Raw genomic sequence first — 27,271 nt, 5'->3', positions numbered from 1 at the left:
TAAGAAAAAAATGTTTTAATATATGCAAAAAAAACAGAACAAAGTGCATAAGATATGATCTCGTTTATATATTTTAACTCAAACATAAACATGTGTATGTATAAATTTTACATATATACACAAACTTACATATGCAAAAATATGTTAGTGTATACATAAAAACCTTTACTGGTAGTAAACACTGGCTGAGTAGAACCAGAATCTTCCACCATTCATTTTGTACTTCTTGATTCTATTTACGTTTTCCAACCATGCACGTATATTTTTTATGTCAGTAGAGTTAACTGAGCAATGAGATTGTAAGTCATTTTATGTTTTCTCCTTTAGACTACTATTTTTTAAAAAGCTCTAATGAATACAATTTTTTTTTTTTTATGAATACAATTTTTAAATCTATTAAAAACATACGGCCAGGCATGGTGGCTCATGCCTCTAATCCCAGCACTTTGGGAGGCCAAGGCGGGCGGATCACGAGGTCAAGAGATGGAGACCATCCTGGCCAACACGGTCTACTAAAAATACAAAAATTAGCTGGGCATGGTGGCAGGTGCCTGGAATCCCAACTACTTGGGAGGCTGAGGCAGGCGAATCACTTGAACCCAGGAGGCAGAGGAGGCAGTGAGCCATGATCGCGCCACTGCATTCCAGCCTGGTGACAGAGTGAGACTCTGTCTCAAAAAAAAAAAGCAGAAATTTAAATAATATCTTAGACATCTATTTTTAAAAAAAATACAAAATGTGGTTTATAATAGTGAAAAATGGGGGGAAGCTTAAAAGCTAAATGGTCAAGAATTGATTAAAGCATTACAAGGATCTTTACTAGAAAGTCTCATGTATAGCCTATAAACTGGAGTAAAAAAATGACAGGGAAATACGTTCATGACAAGAAAAGCAGTTTAAAAAAGAGTATTTGTAGCCAAAGATGATTGAGAGGTTTTTATTTTTTGAAAATTAAAAAAAAATGTAATTTTTTTTAAAAAAAAAGAACATTTGATCCAGTTTTTGTAAAAATAATTAAAGTATTGAAAATGGCAAGACAGTTATTAATTCATTCAACAATCAATTACTGAAATCTTTTTGTGTACCCGGTACTGTGCTATGCATAGCAGATACGGTAAAGACTAGCTGCTCCAGGCAGAAAACAATATGGAACTACCATGGAAGGGACACAGACTTATATACAAATAATCCCTCAACTATTTAACCACAGTTTCTACAAATCCAATCACCAAAAATTCTTCCCACCTCTCAACGCTCAATGTCACTCCTCCCATCAAAAACAGCATCCGTAGTTCCCTCTCCTTGAATTTAGCCTTATGATGCGGTTTGACCAGTAGAATGAGGCATAAGTGATGCTGTGCCAGTTCTAGACTTCGATATTAAGAGGGCTGGAAATTTCTACTTTTGCTCCATTGCTATCCTGCTAGAGAGGATTCACCACGTGAAAAGAGAAGTCCTGAAGCGTGAGTGTCAACAGGCAGAGATAGATGAGAACCAAGATGAAAACTGATGTGCCTCAAGAAGACAACCAGCACCACGGCCCGAGAGAGGAAGCTAGGGCATCTTGGAGTCTTTAGCCTAAGTCAAACTGCCTCAACTGGCAGCAGATGAAACAGAGACAAATTATCTCCACTGACCCTACCAAATTTCCAAACTATAGAATCGTAAGTGAAAAAAATACACATTTGTGGGACCTAAAAATCAAAACAATTGAATTCACAGATGTGGAGAGTAGAACAATGATTACCAGAGGCTGGGAAGAATAGTGGAGGGCTAGAGGGTAGGTGGGGATGGTTAATGGATACAAAACAAAATGAGTAAGAACTAGTATTTGGTAGCACAACAGGGTGACTATAGTCAATAACTCAACTGTACATTTTTAAGTAACTAAAAGAATATAATTGGATTGTCTGGAACACTAAGGATAAATGCTTGAAGTGATTAATATCCCATTCTCCATGATGTGATTATTTTACACTGCATGACCGTATCAAAACTTCTCATGTACCTCATCTATACACCATGTACCCACAAAAATTAAAAAATTTGTTTTTAATTTTTTTAAAAAAAGAAAAAAGTGCATACATTGAAGTGATTTGTTATGCTGCAATAGGTAACTAAGACATTACTTGGGAGGCTGAAGCAAGAAGCTCACTTGAGACCAGGAGGTCAAGATCAGCCTGAGGAATAAAGTAAGACCCCATCTCTTAAAAAAAAAGTTTTTAAAATTAGCCAGATATGGTAGTACGTACCTGTAGTGCCACTACTCTGAAAGCTGAGGTAGGAAGATCCCTTGAGCCTAGGAGTTCAAGGCTACAGTGAGTTATAATTGTGCCACTGCACTCCAGCTTGGGTGACAGAATGAGACCCTGTCTCTTTAAAAAAAAAAAAAAAAAAAAAAAGAGGCCAAGCACAGTGGTTCATGCCTGTAATCCCATTGCTTTGGGAGGTTGAGGTGGGAAGATTGCTTGAGACCAGGAGGCAGAGGCTACAGTGAGCCATGATCATGCCACTGCACTCCAGCCTGGGCAACAGAGCTGAGACTCTTTCCCCCCACACCCCCTCTCCAAAAAAAGAGGAACCACACTCAAGGAGCCTCATTCACATCCTAACTTGATGGAGATCATAAGATAATAGATTTTGAGCCTAGGGTCATAGCAAATAAGACTTCTGAACATCCTGGGAGGGCTGGGTGTATATGACATGTTAAAGAGACATGAATTGTCCACCAGAGGAAGAACTGTAGTAGACTATCAGCAAAGACGGCTGTCAACAGTTTCTCTTATTCCTGTACACACATGCTACTCCTCCCATCAAGAGGAGCAATATATTGCTCTTTTCCTTAAATCTTGGCTGACACAGTGATCTTATTTGCTTCGAAAAACACAATTCACTGGAAATGTGCTATGTAGTTTCCAGCCTAGGACATAATAGGCCCAGAAACTTCTGGTTTTACTCTCTTGATCCAAAAACAGAAGGGGGAAAAAAAAAAAAAGAAGTCTAAAAGTCTAAGCTATTCTTCTAGAGAGTAGCACAAAAAAAAAAAAAAAAGTCCTACTTGAAGAACAAACAGGTCAGCTGGAGAAGAAATGAGGGGTCTCAACAGAGAGCCAGCACTAAGGCCCAAGACACAGGAGTGATGCTATCTGAGATACTGTAGCCCCATTTGAGCCACCTCAGTCAGTATCTTGTGGACCAGAGCAAGGCGTTCTCTGCCCCAATTCCTGGCCCCCAAATTTTAGGCAATAAACAGCTGTGATTTTAAGTCACAGTTTAAATCTAAGTTTTACTAAGTTACTTTTACTTAGTAAAAGATAACTAATATAGGTAATATTAAGTAAGAGTTTTTGTTACTTAATAATAAATAACTGACATAGGTAATGAGTCCAACTAATGCTACAAAGAAAAGACACAAAGTACTATCTAAGGGTCAATATTAGGGATCCTAATGTAATGTGGCAGTAGTTTATTTGATACTATTTAAAAGGGGGAATTATAAATAGGAATTTGGTTTGCTGGTTTTAGGTTTCTATTTTGCTAAATGTTCCACAATATACATGTTTTACTTTTAAAATAACAAGAAAAATGTTATTTTGTTATAACCTCCTTGAGGATATTGTCAGTTTATTGGTCTTATTGTTTTTTGGGTTTGTTTGTTTGTTTGTTTGAGACAGGGTCTCACTCTGTCACCTAGGCTGGAGTGCAGTGCCATAATCTTGGCTCACTGCAGTCTCAACCACCCAGGCTCAAGCAACCATCCCACCTCAGCCTCCCAAGTAGCTGGGACAACAAGCACCCGACACTACACACCGCTAATTTTTCTATTTTTACTAGAGACGGAGTTTTGCCACATTGCCCAGGCTAGTCTTGAACTTCTGGGCTCAAGTCATCTGCCCACCTCAGCCTCCCAAAGTGCTGGAATTACAGACAAGCGCCACTGCACCCAAAGTATTAGTATTAAGTCTAAATTATATTTTCTCATGACAAAATATGCAAACACCTCAGTGAATAAAAATATTCAATTATCTTTTCCGGTTGAAGAAGAGAAAGTTCTGATTACAACAACAATTCAAGAAGTAATATATACGGTTTCACATTTCTGAAGAATTAGGATGTATTAAAAACCCTAAAATTATATTGCTTATAATGTAATATCACACTGATTTTTTGAAAATTCTTCAGATTTATATAATTCCTCATGGTTATCATTGTGAGCAGAAGCAGATAAAAGATTGAGAAAAGTAAATAATACTTTGAATACAGAATTAGAGTGGAAATAATCCAAAAAGACTGCAATAATGAACTAAACAAGAAAAACTAAACAGCAATAATTGAGAAGGCATACATATTTAGGGTTAAAAAGAAATAACCACACAAAAGTCTGAGAACAGAAAATAATCCATCTGAATATTATGAAAAGGCCTTGGGCTTTTGGCTGATCACAAGTACATTAGCCAACAGTAAGCTACATCAACATAAAAAATATAATGTTATCTTAGACTTTATTAGTACATTTAATTAATATTTACTGAGAGCCTACAGAGCATCATGTACTTTACTAAGAAAATATAATGAACAAATCCAGAAGGAATCATCTTACCATACTTAGAACTGCCAAACTAAATATGAAATATTAAGTCCATATATAGGAAATGGTTTTAAAAATTAGAGAAACCTACAAAAGAGAAGACCTCCTAATCCAAATGTTTCACTAAAAGAAGAAAATCCTTGAAATAATTTTTTTATTTTATCAAAATACATTAATAACTACTATGTGCTGGACACGTGCTAGGCGGTGGGGTATACAGTAGAGAACAAAATAGATATTGTCCCTGTCCTCGTTCGGCTCACAGTACAGTGAGTATCCCATCACAGGAAGACCTTTAGCAGGTACCATGTAACAGTCTGTCAAGCATACGATAAAAGAGATTCATGTACCTTGCACAAGGTTGAAATAAATGACCTCCAACATTAAATACAAGCCTAAAATTTTACGATTAATTATAGCATTATACCATAAAAGAATGTAATTATTATTCTGAGATAAAGAAATGTCGAATGAATAAAATACAAGCAAAGCAAGATATATACATACCCACAAACACTCACATACCCATGGGTTTTTTAATACTTCCATCTAATAAAACAATCATGTCAATTCGTATGTTCGGCCTTCATAGGCAAACTATTCAAAACCAACAATCCACCTTAAGACATTCTTGTCTCAATTTTTTATCTCATATCTTAATCTCCTTACCCTGATAATTATTAGGATTTACTAGTTTTAAATTACCAAAGAAATGAATGTCTATGATTTCCTGGGGATTTCTTATATCAATCAATATACCTTTCCATGGCTTTAGCTGTATAAGGCAAATGCATTTCAATACTGTGTTCATCTTCATCTGTCTGCAGAGACATGCGTTCAAACATTCCTGTCTTCCATAGTTCTCCGTAAACTAAAGAGATTTCAAAATACAGTAAAATAAATATATTAATATATATCCTTATCCTGTGAGATTCCACCCAGTAATACAAAACTACATGCTTTTTGGCAAGAGACAGAAACACCATATAATATTCTCATTTTTATTAAAACAAAACAAAACAATAGAAAGAAAGGAAAGGAAGGAGGGAGAGTAAGGAGAAAGAGAAAAAAACAACTAGTTTTTATGTAACAGGTAAAACAGTAATACATGTAAAGACTTACTCATCATTTGCATATGTTACATACTTATATAAAAAATGATAATTTAAATTCTTCATCAGTTCCTTTCATTATTTCTAAAATCACCTTCAGGTCTAGGCTTTTCCTTGACTTTAATCAGTACATGCCAGCAAGAACATAATTAGAATTCCTACTGAAATATGGAAAAACTACTAGTCTATTTAACTCATGAGGTCAAAAGCATAGTTTCTGAGTTTTGTTTTTTAATAAAATGTGTGGTATTACTTCACACCTCAGGTTTCTGCCATACCAAGAAGAGAAAATTCTCACTAATGCTATTTTCCTGAAAATTCAAAATTAAGCTTGTAGGATAGATCAAAATATAAATTCGCCACAATACCATCCCAACTTAAAAAGACCTAGTAATTCAGGCCTTTCTGATGAACTGTGCTTAAAATTGAATATTGTAGAACAAGAAAAAGATAAAAGTTAACATGTAAAAAGTATATATAAGAATATTTTTAGCATAGAATAGAACCAATTTTATAATTAGATCTTTAAATGGGTTTACCTGTATGTATCAAAGAAAGAAATAAATGGTTGTATGACCTCTTTTCTTGAAAAAATTCTCTATTTCTTCACTGGCAAGCTACTCAAAATTAAAATTTTCTGAATGCCCCAACAAGGTTTTAAAAGTAAAATGTGTTCCCTAAAACCCTCTCAGGAAGTAAGGTTAGAAATACTCATTTCATTAATAAGATGCATTAACAAACTGCTAATATTCTGTGATACCTAAAGCCTCAAATTATGAAAACTTATGCCAAAAATAAGAAAGAAGAATTTTTTCTTGCAAATGGACTCTTTTATTATTAATTTTTATATTTATTTATTTATTTTTGGAGACAGGGCTTCACCCTGTCACCCACGCCAGGCTGGAGTACAGCAAAATGATTCCAGCTCACTGAAACCTCTACCTCCTGAGCTCAAGCCATCCTCCTACCTCACTGCCCCACGCCCTCCCCCAACCTACAGCTACATGCCACCACGCCCAGCAGATTTTTGTATTTTTTTGTACAGATGGGGTTTTGCCACATTGCTCAGACTGGTCTCAAACTCCTGAGCTCAAGCAGTCTGCCCATCTCAGCCTCTCAAAGTGCTGGGATTTCAGACATGAACCACCACACTAGGCCTCGACTCTTTTATTCTATACAAGAAATTTTTGCAAAATTCTTTGAAACAATAGCACCCCTAACACACTTAAAAATATAATTTGAGGCCAGGTACAGTGGCTCACACTGATAATCCCAGCACTCTGGGAGGCCAAGATAGGAGAATTGCTTGAGACCATGAGTTCAAGATCAGCCTGGGCAACATAGCAAGACCCTACCTCTACAAAAAAAAAAATTTTTAATTAATTGGGTGTGGTGATGTGTGCCTGTAGTCTTAGCTACTTGGGAGGTTGAGGTAGGAGGATCACTTGAGCCCAGGAGTTTGAGGCTGCAGTGAACTATAATCATGCCACTGCACTCCAGCCTGGGCAACAGAGTGAGACCCCATCTCTAAAAACAAAAATATATATATATATGGGTCGGGGTGTGTGTGTGTGTGTTTATATATATACACACATATGGGCGTGTGTGTATATATATGCATATGTACACATGCACACACACACACACGTGTGTCTGTGCACACGTGTGTGTGTGTGTGTGAATAATTTGACTAACTGAAAGAACATATATCCAGATCATGAAGGTGGTTACTTCTGGGAAGGTAAATTGGGTTCAGGATGAGCGAGAAATTCTGAATAAATTGTGGATGTTAAGTACATCAGTTAATTTCTTATACTATTCTTTATACTGTTCTATATTTTTAAAATTACTCCCCCCCAAAAGAAAAAATACCTTTATAAAATCAAAAGGTTTTTACTTTAGACATCTATTGTGTAAGAACTACTAAATAAAAATGTGACTCTGGACTCCTATGGAAAAAAATAAATCAACCAAAATTGCAGAGGCATGTTCAAAAATAAAATATATTTATCATTTATATAGCACCTTTCTTTCAGAGTCTCATAATTAAAGGCTCATTTTTTCCCATAAAAATCATTTGAAAGAAAATAAAGATATTATCAGCATTATCTATTTACAGTGAGAAAAGTGGCATTACATGGAAGTAAATTAACACGCCCAGAATCTTTTATGAAATTGGTATGGGTACTAATTTTTTGCCTCCTGGTACACTGAGTACATGCCATTTTTCTGAATATTAATGTAACCACTACAATCTGCACACTGGCGGATCTGACAGATTTCTGTTGCTAGCTGAAAAACACTAGTTGCCTTTTAGGGATATGGAAGAGTTTCTTTTTTTGCTGTTTTATGCAGATTAGTTATAACAAATTTTATTTTAAATATTGAGATATTACTTATGATACTCATAAGTTTTTTAATTAATTTACAAGTCCTGTTAAAAGAACATTAGCTATTTGAAAGCTATAATATTTCTGTATACTTACTCTTTTGGTCAATACGAAGGTCATACAGAGGTGTCCTATATATATCCACACTGGAAAGTGCACATCGAGAGAGGGGCACATGATGAGAAGGCCCAAGGATGAAAATTCTCCGGCTAGGAGATACACAACAAAAAAACACGGAACAATTGCACTTCTACACAGACCTTATTAAATAAAAGAGAAAAAAGTAATTCTTACAAATCACTTGTTTTCCTTCTTAATTACCAACTGTTAATGGCTGAACTGTGTTCCCCTCCAAAATTCACATGTTGAAGAACCAATCCCCAGTAGCACAGACTGTAGTGCTATTTAGAGATAAGGTCTTCAAAGAGGCGATTAAGTTCAAATGAGGCCATTAGGGTGGGGACCTAATCCAATGACTCTGGTGTCCTTATAGGAAAAAGAGGCACCAGAAGTATGCCTGCACAGAGATATGATCATGTCAGAAGGGGCAACAAGAGGGTGGTCATCTACAACAGGCCAAGGAGAAAGGCCTCAGGAGAAACCAACCCTGACAGAAACTTGATATTGAATTTCAAGCTTCCAGAATTGTTAAAAAATAAATTTGTGTTGTTTAAACCACCTAATCTGTGGTATTTTGTTATGACAGCCCTAGCAAACTAATAAACCTAATAATGACTTGCTCCTCAGTTAAGTTCAATTCCTTATTTCTGTCTTTGTTGGATGGCTTTTAAGAGAATCATATTCAATACTTGGAAATACCAGCTATCAATTAATACAGTAAACCAACCCACTATACATAAAATAATCTCTGTATTCTCAATGACAAGGATACAACAGGTATTCAGAAGCTGTATTTTATTAAATAGATTTTATGCATTTAAGCTATTAAAATTTCAAAATTCTAACACATTCTAAAATAACCTTCTAAGATCCACCATGATTTTAAAAAAATACATAATAGCATAAAATTCTAAATATCTATACAAAATATCCATTATAAAAAAGCATTCTGATAAAGTTATTTCCATATTTCTTCCATGGTAGGGTGAAAAAGGCATCTTGTTGAAAAGAATTCTATATAATAAGCTTTCTCTCTTCCCATTCAAGTAGAAGTCATTCTCAAAAACAAAGAAACTAGATTATGTGTTATTTGCACTGTAGTCTAAAGAAAAGAACTGAGCTGAAGTGTAGCTTAAATCTTTACAATCTCTTTATCTTGACATCAAGAGTAATGTTAATTTCCTCTCATTCTGTCAAATATCCAAACCTGCCCTACAATCTGAATTCCGAAACTATTAATTTTCTCTGTTCTCCAATATTCATATGAACCAATCTTCCCACATCACATACAAAACTTACAGACTCATAAAGCCAAAACTATGAGAAGAAAATATATGATATGCTACGTAGCTAGAAAAGTATTACTGATTGCTCAATTAATGAACAAAAGCTGAGAGATGAGCTAGTTCTTTTCTATCAAAAATTTGCAGGCCAGGGAATATGTGCTTTAGCAATGTATTTATTCTCATAAAATTCTATTACAGCTAAGAAAATTAACCAATTATTGGTTATATGTTACTTCATGAATTGCAGGGAGGAGATAAAGCTGTGGATATTAAGTTGTTCTGCTATGAAAAAAAAAAAAAAGTTGTGGGTAAGTGATTCTCAGTTTAGAGTCCCAAAACCTCCTTAAAACAGCACATACAGCAAACATAAGACTTCATCCACAGGCCATTTCTGGTCAGAAACAGATTATCCTTTTCTTTAACTTTTACTTTAAGTTCAAGGGTACCTGTACAGGTTTGTAATATAGGTAAATTACATGTTGCCAAGGTTTGGTGTACAGATTATTTGGACACCCAGGTAATAAACCTAGTATTCCATAAGTAGATTTTTTATCCTCATCCTCCTCCCACCTTCTACCCTCCAGTAGGTCTCGGTGTCTGTTGTTCTCTTCTTTATGTCCATAGGTACTCAATATTTAGCTTCTACTTGTAAGAACATGCAGTATTTGGTTTTCTGTTCCTATGGGAGTTTGCTTAGGATAATGGCCTCCAGCTCAATGTTGCTGCAAATGATATGATCTCATTCTTTTATAGAGCTGTGTAGTATTACATAGTGTATAAATGTACCACATTTTCTTTATCTAGTCTACCACTGATGGGCATTTATGTTGATTCCATGTCTTTACTATTGTGAACAGTGCTGCAGTGAACACATGTGTGCATATGTCTTTATGGCAGAACAATTTACATTCCTTCAGGTACATACCCAATAATGGGACTGCAGGGCCCAGAGTTACTTCTGTTTTAAGTTCTTTGAGAAATTGCCACACTGTTTTCCACAATGATTCAATCAATTTACACTCCTACCAACAATGTATAAACATTTATTCTTCACAACCTTGCCAGCATCTGTTAATTTTTTACTTTTCAATAACCGCCACTCTGACTATTATCAGGTGGTATCTCATTGTGGTTTTGATTTGCATCTCTCTAGTGATTAGTGATTATGATAATTTTTTCATATGCTTGTTGGCCACGTATGTATCTTCTTTTGAAAAGTGTCTGTTCATGTCCTTTGCCCTCTTTTTAACTGGATTGTTTCTTGCTCGTTAATTTAAGTTCCTTATAGATGACAGAATCTTTCTACCTCTCTTCCTTCAATATGTAATTATTAGCACTGCTAATCCTCACTTCTTGTCATCACCTCTATCACCAATTCAAGAACCATTTCAAAAAAAAAAAGTCAAATCTATAGATTTCTAAATGAAGAAAAACTAAAAGATAGCACTCTGGTCACCTATCTTAATAGCACATAAATAACATGACACTTTTTTTTAAATTAAAGGCTAATGTGGGCTATAGATAATGGTAACTCAGAAATGTTTAGGTAACCTGACTAGGGCCAGGTAGTATATGAACCAAGAATCAAATAATGAGAAAGGGCATTTTTCTGATTGAGGAAAACATGAAAAGACAGAGAGAAAGGATATTTAACATCAGAGCACTCCTGGAAAATCTGAAACACATAGTCAAAATATGAAGTGATTTTTAAAATAACAATCTAAATTCAAGGCATACATAAATTACCTAAGTAAGTGTAATAAGGTTCTAACAATAGCCAAAAGATACACTGCTCCAGAAATAAACACCAGAGGTCTGCTGGAAGCCTAATTAACTCTTCTGATACCTGACTACTTTCCTTGTTTGCCTTTTTGTCTGCCCCAATCTAGATGAAGGAAAAAAAGCCCCACCAATCTGAATTAACCAATTGTGTACTCTACAGATTCTTTCTGGTTTGGTAGAAAACTCGCCAATAGCCAAATCAAGTTCCATATTTGATTAAAAGAAATAATAAGAAAAAAAAGGTTTAAGTCCCCTCAATATAAAACCCTTAAAAGCAATATATCTAAAAACAAAACCAGAAAAAGCTAAATGTCATTGAAAGGAAAGTAAAACGGGGCATTTAAACCAGCAGTAATCTCAAAATGGGTCTCCTTGTTAGCTAAATGCTAACAAAAGAAAATGAATAGTGTACCTTGAAGTTCATGCATTTTCTTTGTTAGAATGCTAGATCCGTAAACACCAAGGCCACAGGAATATTTTGAAGAGAAATAAATAATAGAGGCATTAGAAGCAATGCCACTTTCTCTCCCTTTATTTGACTGCAAGGTGCTTTGTCTTTAAAGGCGTAACTTTTCAATATTAGCACATCATCGATACACAAGTTAAAAAAAAAAAAAAAAACCTTTAACATGAAAAAATGGGGGGGAGGAGCAAGATCAGTAGGCATTCTCTTAGAAATAAATGTACTTCATATATAATAGCTATAATAGTGAATTCACATTTGCAACGATGGTCTGTGCAGCCAATGTATAAGCTGCCTGAGTGTGTACCCTCATGACTGTTTAATTCAGCTACTTAGTCCAAATAATGGAACATAAGTAATTTTGTAAAGGTGTTTCACAGGAAGTGAAGACATTTTAACCAAAGAATAAAATGTCATCTGGCCCCAAAAAGCACTCCTTTTTGCTCTTTTTCTGTCCTGCAAGGCTTGCTGAAAAATATGTATCAAAATCAAGTTACTACTACCTAAGGACATCCTGAATTCTGAGTTTTTAGAGTTTTAATAATAGTCAACTACCAATATGGAAAAGAACTAAAATGTATCATTTTTAAAATTCCTTAAACAGTCAAAGTGATTTTCTGGAAACATAGATCAAATCACTTTCCTTGCTTAAAGGCTTTCATGGCATTTCATGGTCACAGGATAAAATCTAGAATCCTTAAAATGGGCTCTACACTCTTAAATGCACTAGCAAATTAGCTATTACTCTTGCCCACCTTGATCATAATACTTGATGTATACTGGTCTTCTTGCAGTTCCTTGATAACACCAACAACTTTGCCTACTTCAAACTTTTCACCCATGCTATTGTTCCCCTTTGCTTGGCTAGCCTGGCTTAAAAAATGTGTTCCTCAGTTGGGTGCAGTGGCTCACGCCTGAAATTCCAGCACTTTGGGACGCTGAAGCAGGTGGATCATGAGGTCAGGAGATCAAGACCATCCTGGCTAACATGGTGAAACCCCATCTCTACTAAAAATACAAAAAATTAGCCAGGCGTGGTGGCACACTCCTGTAATCCCAGCTACTCAGGAGGCTGAGGCAGGAGAATCATTTGAACCCGGAAGGCAGAGGTTGCAGTGAGCTGAGATTGCACCACTGCACCCCAGCCTGGGCGACAGAGCAAGACTCCGTCTCAAAAAAAAAAAAAAAAATCTGTTCCCGGAGATACTTTCCCCAATACCTTTCCCACAATTTAAATCAAGTCACCCTCTTAAGATCTATCAAGTCACAATAGTTCTCAAACTGTGAACTCTGGATTCCTGGTTTTCCTCAAGACCCTATGCAACCGTCCATAAAATTAAAACTATTTTCATAAAAATGCAAGGAAGTTATTTACTTTTTTCATTTGCACTTATGGTGCAAAGGTGAGGGGAGCATAAAACCACTGGCCCATTAGAACAAAGATCAAAGCAGTATACTCAACATGCACTAGTAGTCCTATTTTTTAACCTTACACTAAGTTTAAAAGGGAGTTCCTAATTTCATTAAATATTGACTCTTGAGTAGGTATCTTTTTAATATTCTATATGACAAAATGTATTCAATCTGTGGTGATAAAACATTTCTGCTGCATATGGAAGTATGTCTCAGGAAAAAGCAGTTGTGTAGTTTTGAGTTGTAAGCTGAACCAGACATTTTCTTCATGGAACAAAATTTTTACTTCAAAAGACAACTGTAGATAAATTATGGCTATTCCAATTTAGGTAGCTGGCAGAAAATTTCCCCAAAGTGAATGGAAGTCAGGCACGGTGGTTCATGCCTGTAATCTCAGCACTTTGGGAGGCTGAGGTGGGAGGACAGCTTGAGGCCAGGAGTTCAAGACCAGCCTGAGCAACATAGTGAGACCACATCTCTACAAAAATAATTTTCAAAAAAATAGCCAGGCATGCTGGCACAGGCTGGCAGTCCTAGCTACTCAGAAGGCTGGAACAGGAGGATCACTTGAGCCTGGGAATTCAAAGCTGCGTGAGCTATGATCATGCCACTGACTCCAGCCTGGGTGACAGAGCGAGATCCTGTCTCAAAAGGGGAAAAAAAAAACAGAATCTAGTACTTTAAAGAAAATAATATACTTGTTGTCAATGATAAAATTGAGGTTTTCAAGTGAAAATTAGACTTTCATAAAACTTTTATCACTGTAAGCTTGATAGCCTCCAAAGAATTAATGATTTTTTCTGATAAAATACATGGTGACATTAAGAAATGTGATTTTTTTGCCAGGCACAGTGGCTCACGCATGTAATCCCAGCATTTTGGGAGGCCGAGGCGGGTGGATCACCTGAGGTCAGCAGTCTGAGACCAGTATGGCCAACATGGTGAAACTGTCTCTACTAAAAATACAAAAATTAGCAGGGCGTGGTGGCATATGCCTGTAATCCCACCTACTCGGGAGACTGAGGCAGGAGAATCCCTTGAACCCGGGAGGTGGAGGCTGCAGTGAGCTGAGATCGTGCCACTGCACTCCAGCTGGGCAACAAGCACGAAACTCTGCCTCAAAAAAAAAGAAAAATAAACAAAACAAAACAAAAAGTGATTTTTTAGTATCATATAATGAAATACCAGCATTGAAAATATCTGCATAACCCAATAAAAATTTTCCAAATGCTCCACACATGATGTTACAAAATCATGCAAGGGTAAAAGATCCATTCAAACTGTAAAATAGACAATGAATTTATACAAAGTACAAAAATTCGGCTGGGTGCGGTGGCTCACATCTATAATCCCCGCACTTTGGGAGGCCGAGGCAGGTCGATCACAAGGTCAAGAGATCGAGACCATCCTGGCCAACGTGGTGAAACCCTAAAAATTCAAAAATTAGCTGGGCGTGGTGGCGTGCACCTGTAGTCCCAGCTACTCGGGAGACTGAGGCAGGAGAATAACTTGAATCCGGGAGGTGGAGGTGGAGGTTGCGGTGAGCTGAGATAGCGCCACTGCACTCCAGCCTGGTGACAGAGCGAGACTTTGCCTCAAAAAAAAAAGTACAAAAATTGATTGATAGTAACTTCAGATTTCGCATTATAACTAACCTTTAAGAAAACACCATTTGTTGAGTTTTGGTGTAGTATTAAAGAAAAATATCCACAGTTATCTGAAAAGGTAATTACACTACTTCTCTTCCTTTTCTAACTACATATCTGTGTGAGGTTTCTTCATATACGTCAACTAAAACAAATGATCACAACAGGGTGAATGCATAACCAGATATGAAAACATAGTTGTCTTTTATTAAGCCAAACATTAAAAGGAGATTTAATAACTAGTAAAAATGTAAGACATTTTTATATTTTGTTAAAAAAAAAGTAAAGCAATGCCACTTTTCCCACTATCTTCTATTAGAAAATGTATTTATTTCTCATTTTTAAAAATGTTATTTTTATTAACCTCTAATTTGTTTACTCTTTTAAATAATTTTTTAAGTATCTCATTTTCATTTTGAATGCATTCAACAAAGGTAGATGTGGTCTACATTTGGTGTCCTTAATAAGTTAAGGGTTCCTGAAACCAAGAAGTTTGAGAGCCACTGTATTTCACTTTCAGCTTTTTAATTAAATTTTTAGCTTTTAATAAGATATCTATATTCATTATCATATGCTTAATATCTATCTCACCTATCAATTTAGCAGCACAGGGCTAAAACCATGTCTGTTTTATTAATCACTGTGCCTCTAGCACTACCGCAATATCTGCATCATAGCAGTCACTTAATAAACTTTTAAAATAAATATGCTTTAATTTATTCATCCATTTCTCTTGGAAAGCAACACCTGAAAACCTTTGCTACCAATTCTTCATAAAACAGGCAAGTTTGTTTGTAAACAATCTTCGTTATCACCTCAAAAGCTGCCTTTCACACTCCCCATTAAGTTATCAACCCTGACAGTTACTGTGAAAAGAAAAATCTTGGCCAGAAACAGTGGCTCATGCCTGCAATCCCAACACTTTGGGAGGCCAAGGCAGGCAGATCACTTGTGGTCAGGTGTTCGAGACCAGCCTAGCCAACATGGTAAAACCTTGTCTCTACTAAAAATAAAAAAATTAGCCATGCCTGCCTGGTGGCATACACTTGTAATCCCAGCTACTTGGGAGGCTGAGGCAGGAGAATCACTTGAACTCAGGAGGCGGAGGTTGCAGTGAGCCGAGACTGCGCCACCGCACTCCAGCCTGGGTGACAAAGAGAGACTCCATCTCAAAAAAAAACAGAAGAAGAAAAAGAAAAATCTTATTAGACCCTGACCAGTCATATTATAAATCAAAGAATCATTCTGTCAGTTTAAGAATCATTAGTCCCCGCAACTTGTAATCATTTTTGCACAAATGCTTTTAAATTTTATATTTTTTACCGTAAAAATAATATATCCATTTCTCATATAAGAAAACACATGCAAACTCTTGGCACCCGTTATAATAATTTATTTAACCTCATATAGTACATTCTCTTTTTTCCCAATTTTACACAATGTTATACCCTTTTTTTATTTAGTCAATGCACTATCGGAAACTTAGACTCTTTAAAAAACAATGCTGCTGTAGAAAACTTAACACATTTAACTTTTTCCATTTTGGGACTTATTAGGATAGAGCTTCCGAACGTGAATTTCTAAGCCAGTAACTAGATACATTTTCATGACTCTTACTATATATTATCAAATTGCTTTCCTAAAGTATTAACCCGATACAGTCCATTGAAATGCATTTTTTTATAAAAAACTAATTTTTCCATAATCTAGCCAGTTCTGGATTATAGGAATTACATAACTGTATTGTTCTTCAAACTGTTCATTTAAATTGGTACCTCACTACTGTTTTTATTTCCATTTTTTTTGAAAAATAAAACATATTTCCATTTTTATTTTTATTAATTACATTTACTTTTTGTAATTTCAGTTAATATTCTTTGATGACTTAGCCTCTAAGTACTATGATTTTTATTATTTTTGATACTATCCTTTGTCATTTTTTTTGCAAATATTTTTCCCATTGTGTTCATCACTTCCACTGGTTACATTATGACATGAGTTATTTTTTCATGTAATTTAATTTAATTATAATTTATCATGTTTTATACTCTTCCCAACAATGTCTCATAAACATTAAGACATATTGTGTTCCAAATTAGCTGTGGCTTGAAATTCCTCTCCAGATATGTTAATATCCTTATGTAACTAGTATTTACTTTGATGGATGGTGTTAGCAGAGGTTCTAAACCAATTTCTTTTTCCAAGCTGCTAGTCAGCATTCTATCATCAATTTTGGAATAATTTTTACCTGTTATTTGTAATGCCTTTTAAAATCATATTTGTACCCCCCATCCACTTTTAAATTCTGGAAAGTGACATGGTATCATTTACATTTTCAAAAGATGATCCTGGCTGAAATATAGAACGCAAATGGATTAATGTAGAAGGTAAGAATAGAAAGTGGTAGTATAGAATTTAATCTTTCTCATAAGGATGTTCTTTCTCTGCTTTCTCAAAGCACTCTAAAGACACTATAATTCCCAGACAGTGCCTCTTTCAAGAGAATTCAACTGTGACTGCCAATTACTAATTTTACACTTAGACCTTAAAATTTATTCATTCAGAATTCAATTATTATATACTAATTACAAAAAATAATTTGATCGGACTGGGCTCAGTGGCTCATGCCTGTAATCCCAGCACTTTGGGAGGCCGAGGTGGGCGGATCACCCGCAGTCAGGAGTTTGAAACCAGCCTGGCCAAAGCCAGGCGAAAGCCTGTCTCCACTAAAAATACAAAAAATTAACTCGGTGTGGTGGCATGCACCTGTAGTCCTAGCTACCTGGGAGGATGAGGCAGGAGAACTGACTGAACCTGGGGGCAGAAGTTGCAGTGAGCCAAGATTGCACCACTGCACTCCAGCATGGGTGACAGAGCCAGACTCTGTCTCAAAAATACTTAATTAATTAATTAAAATAAAATAATTTGATCACATAAGCCATCATTTGCCTCTCTTTCTACTCATCTTCTTAAATCTTCCTCTTCTTAGTCCTTGGCGCTCTTCCATTTTTTCCTCTTTCCTTTTGCCTTCTTTCTCACTTTCCATTAACCTATTTAACACATGCTTTCCACTTCTATGAACATAAACTCTATCTATACTCCTCTACAAATTCCTAAACCTAATTTAACTCTGGGGTGTCCCATCAGCACATGAATTTTATCAATAAAACTTCTGCCAAATAGAGAAGGTTTCAAAAAGAAAAGGCTGTTATATAAACTAACTTTTATTATAGCTGGTTTATAGGCCCAAGTCAAATGAAAGAAGCTTATAAAAAATATATTTTTTTTTTTTGAAATGCAGTCTTGCTCTGTTGCCCAGCCAGAGTGAGGTGGCATGATCTCGGCTCACTGCAACCTCCGCCTTCCGGATTAAAGCGATTCCCCTGCCTAAGCCTCCTAAGTAGCTGGGACTACAGGCGTGTGCCACCACGCCTGGCAAATTTTTTTTTTTTTTTTTTTTTTTGTATTTTAGTAGAGACGGGGTTTCACCATATTGGCCAGGCTGGTCTCAAACTCCTGACCTCAGGTAATCGGCCCACCTCGGCCTCCCAAAGTGCTGGGATTACAGGTGTGAGCCACCAGGCCCAGACTAAAAAATCATTTCAATTTAACTTCTATTTGCTCTTATTCATGAAATTACTTATGATTATATATTAAACATGTATCAAGGAATAATTGTTAACAATGCTCCTCAAAACATCATAAATGAGACAGGGCTAGCCAAAACCTCACCAACTTAGAAATATTATTGCTTTATTTTTAGTAAAAACTTGCTAAAAATAATTTTCAATGAATTATAATACCATGTACAGAGAATGCTACATAAAAATTTGAAAGAACAGCTTTTTTGTTTTAAAACTTTGAATGAACTGCTCAAAGGCAAGTGGGCTGTGCATGATTTTCTTTACTAAACCATGGCTGCTACGAGCTATTTCTTTTGAATAACTATCCTACATCTCTACTAATTCAGACCTAACAATCAGTATTTGACAGAACTAAGATGATCACTTTACCTATCCACATAGCTTGTACATCTGGCAAAGAAGGGCCGGATATTGGTTCATATCTAGTAAATTAACTGTGTAAATAAAATGAGTGACTATTTCCAGCAAAACCTCTTGTAAGTTCACAAGTTTCTTACAGAGTAGTATACTATTAAAGGAGTCTCAAGTTCCCAGTAAGTTTTTTTTTTAAGCTAATTTCAGAGCTGTCATTGAATTATTAAGAGTTAATATGCCTCAAACACCATATTAAATTCACTGTCAGATTCTAAAATATTTCAAATACCTTATCCTGTCAACGAGAAATTATCCTTTCAGTAACCACAATTTTAACAAGTACAATAAAGAATTTTAAATTACAAAATGATTAAAACAGATCAGAGGGCTTTGCATTTTTCTTAAGAATGCTCATCTCTGGGTTTTCAAAGAAATATTAAAAAACAAAATATTTAACCTTCATAACTAAACATTTTACATGCCAAAGGGAAGGTAAAAATCAAATGTTCAAACAACAACAAAAAAGAAGTATTGAAGTTTTCAGTAACCTATATAAAGTATAGTAAAATTCATCAAAAGTCAAATCCCTCATGAAATTGAGTACATAATAACAATAAGTATAAAAAGCAAATTACTTCTGTAACAAAGCAATAAATTCTCAAGTTTCTCCGACTTAAAACAAAACTACATTACTTACGTAATAGACGGATCCACTTGTTTATAAGCATGGGCAGCACAAGACCCACAGTACGTATATCCTGCATGGCTACAAAACAAAATATTTTTAAACTTAATCATCAGATTCAAAATCAAGATATTCTAGAAAGAAAAACCTTGAAATAAATACAGTAACTATGGTAAACACAACAGAATTGAGAGCATATGTTAAATAACAATGTAGTTAATGATGCGACTTCTAGAAGAAATTAGGAAACACATGATCTATACTGTGTTCCAATTCTAAACTTTAAAAATACTTTGTAATTTTTTTTTGTCTGAAAGACAAATTTAGAGGCGTTCAAGCTTTACTTGAAGTTGCTATGTAACACGATTATTGAGGTTGTTTTTTGTTTTTTGTTTTTGAGACAGAGTCTCACTTTGTCACCTAGGCTGCAATACAGTGGTGCAACCATGGCTCACTGCAGCCTCAACCTCCCAGGCTCAAGCAATCCTCTTGCCTCAGCTTTCTGAGTAGCTGAGACCATAGGCGCATGCCACCATATCTGGCTCATCTGTTATTTTTAACAGACCTGAGTTCTCTGTTGCTGAGGCTGGTCTTGAACTCCTGGGGTCAAGTGATCCTCCTGCCTTGGCCTTAAAAAGCACTGCAATTACAGGCATAAGCCACCACACTTGGCCTATAATTGAGTTTTTTTATACTCCTCTTCAGTAGCATTAGCAGACTATTACAGAAAAATGATAAACCAACAGAAGTCAAGTCAGACCAAAACAAATACCCTACAACTATTATAACAACTCACTTCCTTCTGTGTCTTTAGAGATAAAGATAAAGACAAAGATAATTATTCTCGTTTTCTCTCCATACTATTCTTCCCTTTCACACTCTGGTCTCCGAATTCAGTCAATTCTCTTATTACGCACAGAATGACTGTTTCCTGGTCTCAAAAGGTATATGAAAAAATAGAGATATATCCATACAATGGAATACTCTTCAGCAATAAAAAGAAGTGAACTACTGACACTCAAAATAATTATACTTTTTTTTAAGGGGGTAAAAATAAATATACTGAATGGAAGAAAGTCAAACAAAAATAGCTTATTCTGTGTGATTCCATTTAAATAAAATTCTAGAAAACAGCGAGGCATGGTGGCACATGCCTATAGTCCCAGCTACTCAAGAGGCTGAGGCAGGAGGATTGCTTAAGCCAAGTTCTATATTACCGTGAGCTATGATCATGCCCACACTCCAGCCTGGATGACAGAGCGAGATACCACCTCTTTAAAAAAAATAAATAAAATAAATAAATAAATAAATAAATATATATATATATATATATATATATATACATACATACACATACATAGAAAGGGGAAGAGAGGGGAAAAAGAGGTACAGAAAGGAAGAATTATAAGTGAACACAAGGAAACTTTTGAGGGTGATGAATATGTTCGTTTTCTTGATTGTGATAGTTTTACCCTCATACATAGGTCAAACATCAAATTGTGTGCTTTAAATGTACACACTTGCATGCCAATCATATCACAACAAGGCTCTTTTTTAAAAATGGTCCTAATCTGAAGTAGCTTAAGATATGAATGGAGAAAATGAGACTCACAGCTGTCTACTACAGCAATACAAGATAGTAGTGGTGTTTAATTGGGAGCTCAATAATATGGAACATACACTAAGCTCACTGAAATCAGTGAAGGCCTTAATTAATGGTAGTCACTCTAGCCCTATACCTCTGGTAAAGGAGCCTATCAAGTTGCCTCAAAACAGCAATATTCTCACAACCCAGTTCTGATCTTAGCCAGAAGGAAATTTAGTAGTCCTTTAGCTCAGCACACTCAGTTTTGATGTCATCCTGTGCTAATTTTGATACTAGAGCCTTATCAGGAGACCTATTTTATTCTGTTACAACTCCAATCTCTGAGTGCCTGAGACCTCACTACTCACTGCTTCAGATTCCTAACACCTGGTTCTTGATCTTAACTGGTTCTCTTACCAATTTAGAAGTATGCCATCTTGCCTGTCCATGTGGACCTTAAAACCAGCTGGTCTATCTGGATCTGCCCAGCTCTATCTCAAACCTTAGCAGCATCTCAGATATTCAACGCTCCCTAGAAATTTTGCTCTCAGTTGTCACTCATATACCATCCTTTCACTTCCTAATCCTTACACCTTAAACTGCTCCTTCCACCTTAGATCTGCTTTTCAGACTTTAGTTCCTCTTTGTCATTCTTAAATTTAAAGGCTCTAATCCCCAATCCATACTCTGATCTCTAAATCAACCTGTCTTTCTAGTCTGAGTCTCTCCCATTTCTACCAATCCTGTTCCTGACCAAGCTCAGTTCTTAACATCCAGAAAGCCTTCTTAGAAACACTGGATTCTTCCCATTACTGCACTCCACCTGGGTGACTGAGCAAGACTTTATTTCAAAATTAAAAAAAAAAAACAAGAAAAGAAAGAATCATTGGATTCTTTATGTATGGCTAGGACAGAAATAATAAGAGTACAAAGGTAAGGACATTAAGGAAGGGCCTAAAGACTAAAGGAAGAACATGAGCAAATGTCCAAGTACATAAGTTGATGAGAAAATACAAGACAGGCCTGAGTAGAGGAAGAGAGTAATGATAAGCCAGAGTCAGGTAAGGGAATAGGGGCTTGACAAAACAAGATACTGAAAAATGCTGTGAGCTCTTGGGCAGAGGTGTGACAATATCAAACTGTTATTAGTCTAGTACTGAAAAGCACTGGCACAAACTAGCACTTAGAGGCAGGCGGGTGTTAATAGAAGCCCTCTTGAAAACTGTGGCAGTACTATACCCAAGCACAAGGTACTAATGTCATGGTCTGGAACTGTATCAGTGCTGGTGGGCAAAGAGAAGCAAATGTGATAGAGTCTAAAAAAGAAAAATTAACAAATCTCAGTGACCGAGCATGGGAGATGATGAAAAGGATAATGATAATAATAGTAACATTTACTGACTACTTACTATGTATCAGGCATCTTCTATGTACTTCAAAGTATTAAATCATTTAATCCCCACTCCAACTATATGAGGTAGGAATTATTATTATTCTCATTTTACAGATGAAGAAACTAAAATAGAGAGGTTAAGAAACTTGCTCAAGTTCACAGAGATAGCCAGTGACCAAGTCAGGACTTAAGCCAGGACTGCCTGGCTCTAGAATACATACTGTTACCCACTATAAGAGATCTTTACATGTTTGAAGGAAGAAAGGAAGGAGTCTGTGGCATAGGAAAAGCAATAAGCCTGAAAACGAGAATTCTTACAGAGCATATACCCTATAAAACTACACGAAAGGATGAAAGTTTTGAAAACACAATTAGCTAAGGTAAATACATGATTAATAACGGAATTCAGATTTCGTGGTTTCAGTCCACTCAGAAGCTGAAGACTTCCAAGTCTGCTTGAAGTAAAGACAAGACAGTTACAGGGAGAGAAGGAGAGTCTTAAGTTGAAAAGGTCTTAACTTCAAGGCTACACTGCAGAGTACTGAAAAAAAAAAAATCTGTCAGTGCACTGTGCCTCTTTACCCCACCACAAAGAACTCTACTTCATCAAAGGAGGAAGAAGATAATAATCAAAGAAGATAATTTCTTGTACTTTCCTTTATCCTCGCCCAGAAACATGGTAATGAAGAAAATCAGAATAATGACAATCAAATCACACTACAGATGCTCTTTTCCTAACCCTTCTCTTGCTAACAGAATCTACGATTCTACGTGTATGTGGAAACAACGTTTTATCAAGAGATCATTCATAATAAAGGAGGCTTCACTAAAGAAACGGCTAAAATTTTTTCTTTTGTGCATAACAGCCAAAACAATGAAAATTTAAGCTCTACAGATATTCTAATACGCACTGTAAAAGTGTGTCCCACTTAGTATTTTATTTTTTATTTTTATTTATTTATTATTTTTTTTTGAGACAGAGTCTCACTCTGTCACCCAGGCTGGAGTACAGTGGCCAGATCTCGGCTCAATGCAACCTCCACCTACCAGGTTCAAGCGATTCTCCTGCCTCAGCCTCCCGAGTAGCTGGGACTACAGGCATCCACCACCACACCTGGCTAATTTTCCTATTTTTAGTAGAGACGGGGTTTCACCATATTGGCCAGGCTGGTCTTGAACTCCTGACCTTGTGATCCACCTGCCTCGGCCTCCCAAAGTGCTGGGATTACAGGCATGAGCCACCACGCCTGGCCTGTCCCACTTAAGTCTTTTAAAAGCTCTTAAAGTCCTTAATGCAAAAAGCCATCCCCACTAGCTTCTCCAAGTCACTCTGATTCCCAACCTAACATATCATGAAGGCAAACACAAAATTATACTTAATACCTACAACATTTTATCAAGCTAAAACCTTGCCTCTAAAAATTGATCCTTCTTTTAACAGGGAGTGCTTTTGCTTCTCCCTTTGCTCCTACACAGTAGACCCTTTACATCGGAAAGTCCAGTTCCTGACACCAGAATTTCTGTTTTTCCCTGTGGAACTGCAATCAAGTGAGGATGCAAAGTCCATTCATTGCTCATGAACATTTACTGGTTAAGTGACAGTTTCCCACACAGCAACCTTCCAGTGTGGGTATAATTCAAATTCTTACCATAGAAAAATGACCAATTACTACAAGACATGGATTTTCACTTGTTCATTCTGAGACCTTCAAGGTCACAGGTGAATAGTATAAATTGTCAATGCCAAGAGTCTACCACACATTCTACATAAGGCTTTTCATCAAAGAGGATACAGGGAATAATAAAGGAATACTTAACTACGATGCAACAAAGTCAGGTCCAATAGTCCTAGTTCTACTTAATAGTAGCAAAATGCAAAATAAAAAGATTGAACTAGATGAAATGAGAAGACTGAACCAGACGAAATGGGAAGATCTCCTCCAACAATAGGAAAAGTCACAAGATCTACTTAAGCTAAGGTAAGATCTAAAAAGCTAGAAACTAAATTAGAAAACTCCTCTGAACAGATGGGATCAATTTGATTGACAACTGGCCCTATATAATTTGCAAATGCAGCAGCTTCCACATTGCCTCTCTCAATTTTATTTTGCTGTACCTAGTCTTTTATTCTTTTATTTTGTAGGCATTACTCAATGGCCCTCAAGATTCCTGTTTTAATTTAAAAAAATCAGTAGATAATTGTGCCCAAAAAAAGTCCAAGTTAGATAGTTATTATTCAGAATATTTTATTTTTACATAATAGAATCTCATAAATATTAAATAGTCTGAGCTAAGGAAAGTTATTAAAGTTATTGAAGTCAAATAAGAATGAACTAACCAGAATGTTGCATATCTAGATATTTTTTGTACTGTCATATAGGATTTGAGACTTTGACATGAATATCCTATGGCTTAGTACAAACAATAATTAGAGACAAATAAGCTGTGCATCCTCAGTAACTTGAAGAACTAAATAATGTATGAAGATTCATTGTCTCATGATATCCAGTGGTAGAGCACTGTACAGGTATGCTTCACTATATACAAACTTGTCTTCTATATACACGCTTTTTAGCATCTACATTTTTTAAACTAATTTTTATATTAAAAGTAATACATGCAAACAGTAAAAAAGTCAAACAATAAAGGGTACACAATGAAAAGTGAAAGTATCCTTTCTCCTATACTACTCCTACTAGGTTAACTAATATCAAGTCAAAGTCCTACTAGGTTAACTAATATCGAGTATTTTAAATGTATAAGGGGGGCTTCAATATTGAAAGTACCTGTTTTATAGTAAAAAAAATTAATGTTAACCAATTATTTGATTATGTTTTTATATTTAATAAGTTTCTTAAGTGATGCATATCTGTACAGCTTCATTCTAGGGGTTGCTGACATATTTCTGCATAGTGCAAGACAAGCAAGAAGATTGGTATGAAGATATCTGGAAGTCATGTAGAAAGGCTTTTCAGACTTTTAGCTCATGAGATCATTTCAATACTTATCTCTGGGACACATACTGTCTCCTACACATCAAGGTAAGGTAGTTCTGAAATCAACCACAGTACATTTCTAATCAAATTAATTTCCTTTAAATCCTCCAAATGTGCCTGCCTTATGTCACACAGATTAGAATTCATTAAGATAGAACAACCGTTGACAGGTCAATATTTATTCTTTAATGGTATTTATTCCATTTAATCTATATCAATATAAAAATGAACAATATTTTTAAGCACTTTCAAAAACTTGCCGTTTTCACACAGCCTAATTAGTAACAACTACATCCAGGTTCTGAGTTTATTTAAGGTTTCCATGATATGATTTATGCCTATAAAGGTAAAAAAAAAACTAAGAAGGCCAGGCACGGTGGCTCACACCTGTAATCCCAGCACTTTGGGAGGCCAAGGCGGGCGGATCACGAGGTCAGGAGATCGAGACCATCCTGGTTAACATGGTGAAACCACGTCTCTACTAAAAATGCAAAAAAAATTAGCCAGGCATGGTGGCAGGTGCCTGTAGTCCCAGCTACTCGGGAGGCTGAGGCAGGAGAATGGTGTGAACCCAGCAGGTGGAACTTGCAGTGAGCCGAGATCGCACCGCTGCACTCCAGCCTGGGCGACAGAGCAAGACTCCATCCCAAAATAAAAAAATAAATAAATAAAAAATAAGAAAAGCAAGTACTAGAGAGCTGACATTTATAAAACTTAAAGTAGGTTTTTGATTAATGTGATTTTTCTAATTATTAAATAGCATAAGACATAAGACCTTTTCATGCCATAGAACATTTTTTTTTTTTTTTTTTGAGACAGAGTCTCACTCCCATCACCCAGGCTGGGGTGCAGTGGTGCGATCTCAGCTCAGTGCAGCCCCAACCTCCCGGGCTCAAGCAATCCTCTCATCTCAGCTTCTGGAGTAGCTGGGGCTGCAGGCTCATGCCACCACACCCAGCTAATTTTTGTATTTTTTGTAGAGGGGGTTTCGCCATGTTGCCCAGGCTAGTCTCAAACGCCTGAGCTCAAGCTATCTTCTCACCTCAGGCTCCCAAAGTGCTGGGATTACAAGCATGAGCCACTGCACCCAGTAACAATGAAATATTTGTTTTCTACCTCAAAAAAAAAAAAAGATAACCTTGGAAAGGAAAATAATTACTTCTGGAAACCATATAAGATAAAACTTGGCTATACTTAAAGTCTTCCTATGTTAACAAAATAGAAATTGCCTATGAATGCACATTTATATATGATTATTGTATGTTTACATTTATGTTTTTATGTTTATATGTTTATTATAACATTTATTATACGTTATATACAAAGTCAGTATGTAACAGAAACACACCAAGGCCAAAACTATTTTCAAATATCCATTTTAAAATCTGGGGTAACTTGGAAATCAACATATTTGTAATTTAGGCTAAAACATTCCATTTCCCAGGTTACTCCCAATTATTTCAATTTAAAATTAATTACAAAAAGGAAACAAGTCTGGCTACTTTTTTATGAATACTACTCAACTTAATTATATGTTGATTCAACTCAGCTCCCAAATGTAGAACAAGTTTTAACTGGAAAGGTAGCATACCATAATAGTCAAATACCAGCAAATTGATGAAATGAGAATGTCTCTCGTGAGTTACTATAAAGAAATTATTATTAATCCATTGTTTCTCACCTAATCAAGGATCTCACTTAGTTGAATGTCCCGTTATCCCTGCATCAATTTTTCTTCCTCTACTGACTCACTTCATATACAAACACTTTAAAATCTCACAAATGAAATAAAAATCCTCCTTACCATATAGATA

The 27,271-nt window shown here is 35.9% G+C and overlaps 1 protein-coding gene across 4 annotated transcripts in view; it reads right to left on the bottom strand.

The window, feature by feature from the left end:
- The window catches only part of MEMO1 (mediator of cell motility 1), a 143,074-nt gene that overhangs the window by 44,693 nt on the left and 71,110 nt on the right, over window positions 1-27,271 (bottom strand). For all 4 annotated transcript variants that reach the window (XM_024242620.3, XM_054548250.2, XM_054548251.1 and 1 more), the window contains 3 exons: window positions 19,496-19,564; window positions 8,187-8,299; window positions 5,348-5,459 (listed from right to left, as the gene is read on the bottom strand). In XM_024242620.3, coding sequence (XP_024098388.1) covers window positions 5,348-5,459; window positions 8,187-8,299; window positions 19,496-19,564 — 294 coding nt within the window. The remainder of the gene's footprint in view (window positions 1-5,347; window positions 5,460-8,186; window positions 8,300-19,495; window positions 19,565-27,271) is intronic.

This window comes from Pongo abelii, chromosome 12 (assembly GCF_028885655.2).
Source record: "Pongo abelii isolate AG06213 chromosome 12, NHGRI_mPonAbe1-v2.0_pri, whole genome shotgun sequence".
NCBI classification, from domain to species: Eukaryota; Metazoa; Chordata; class Mammalia; order Primates; family Hominidae; genus Pongo; species Pongo abelii.
This window is presented reverse-complemented; position numbering and strand designations above follow the sequence as displayed.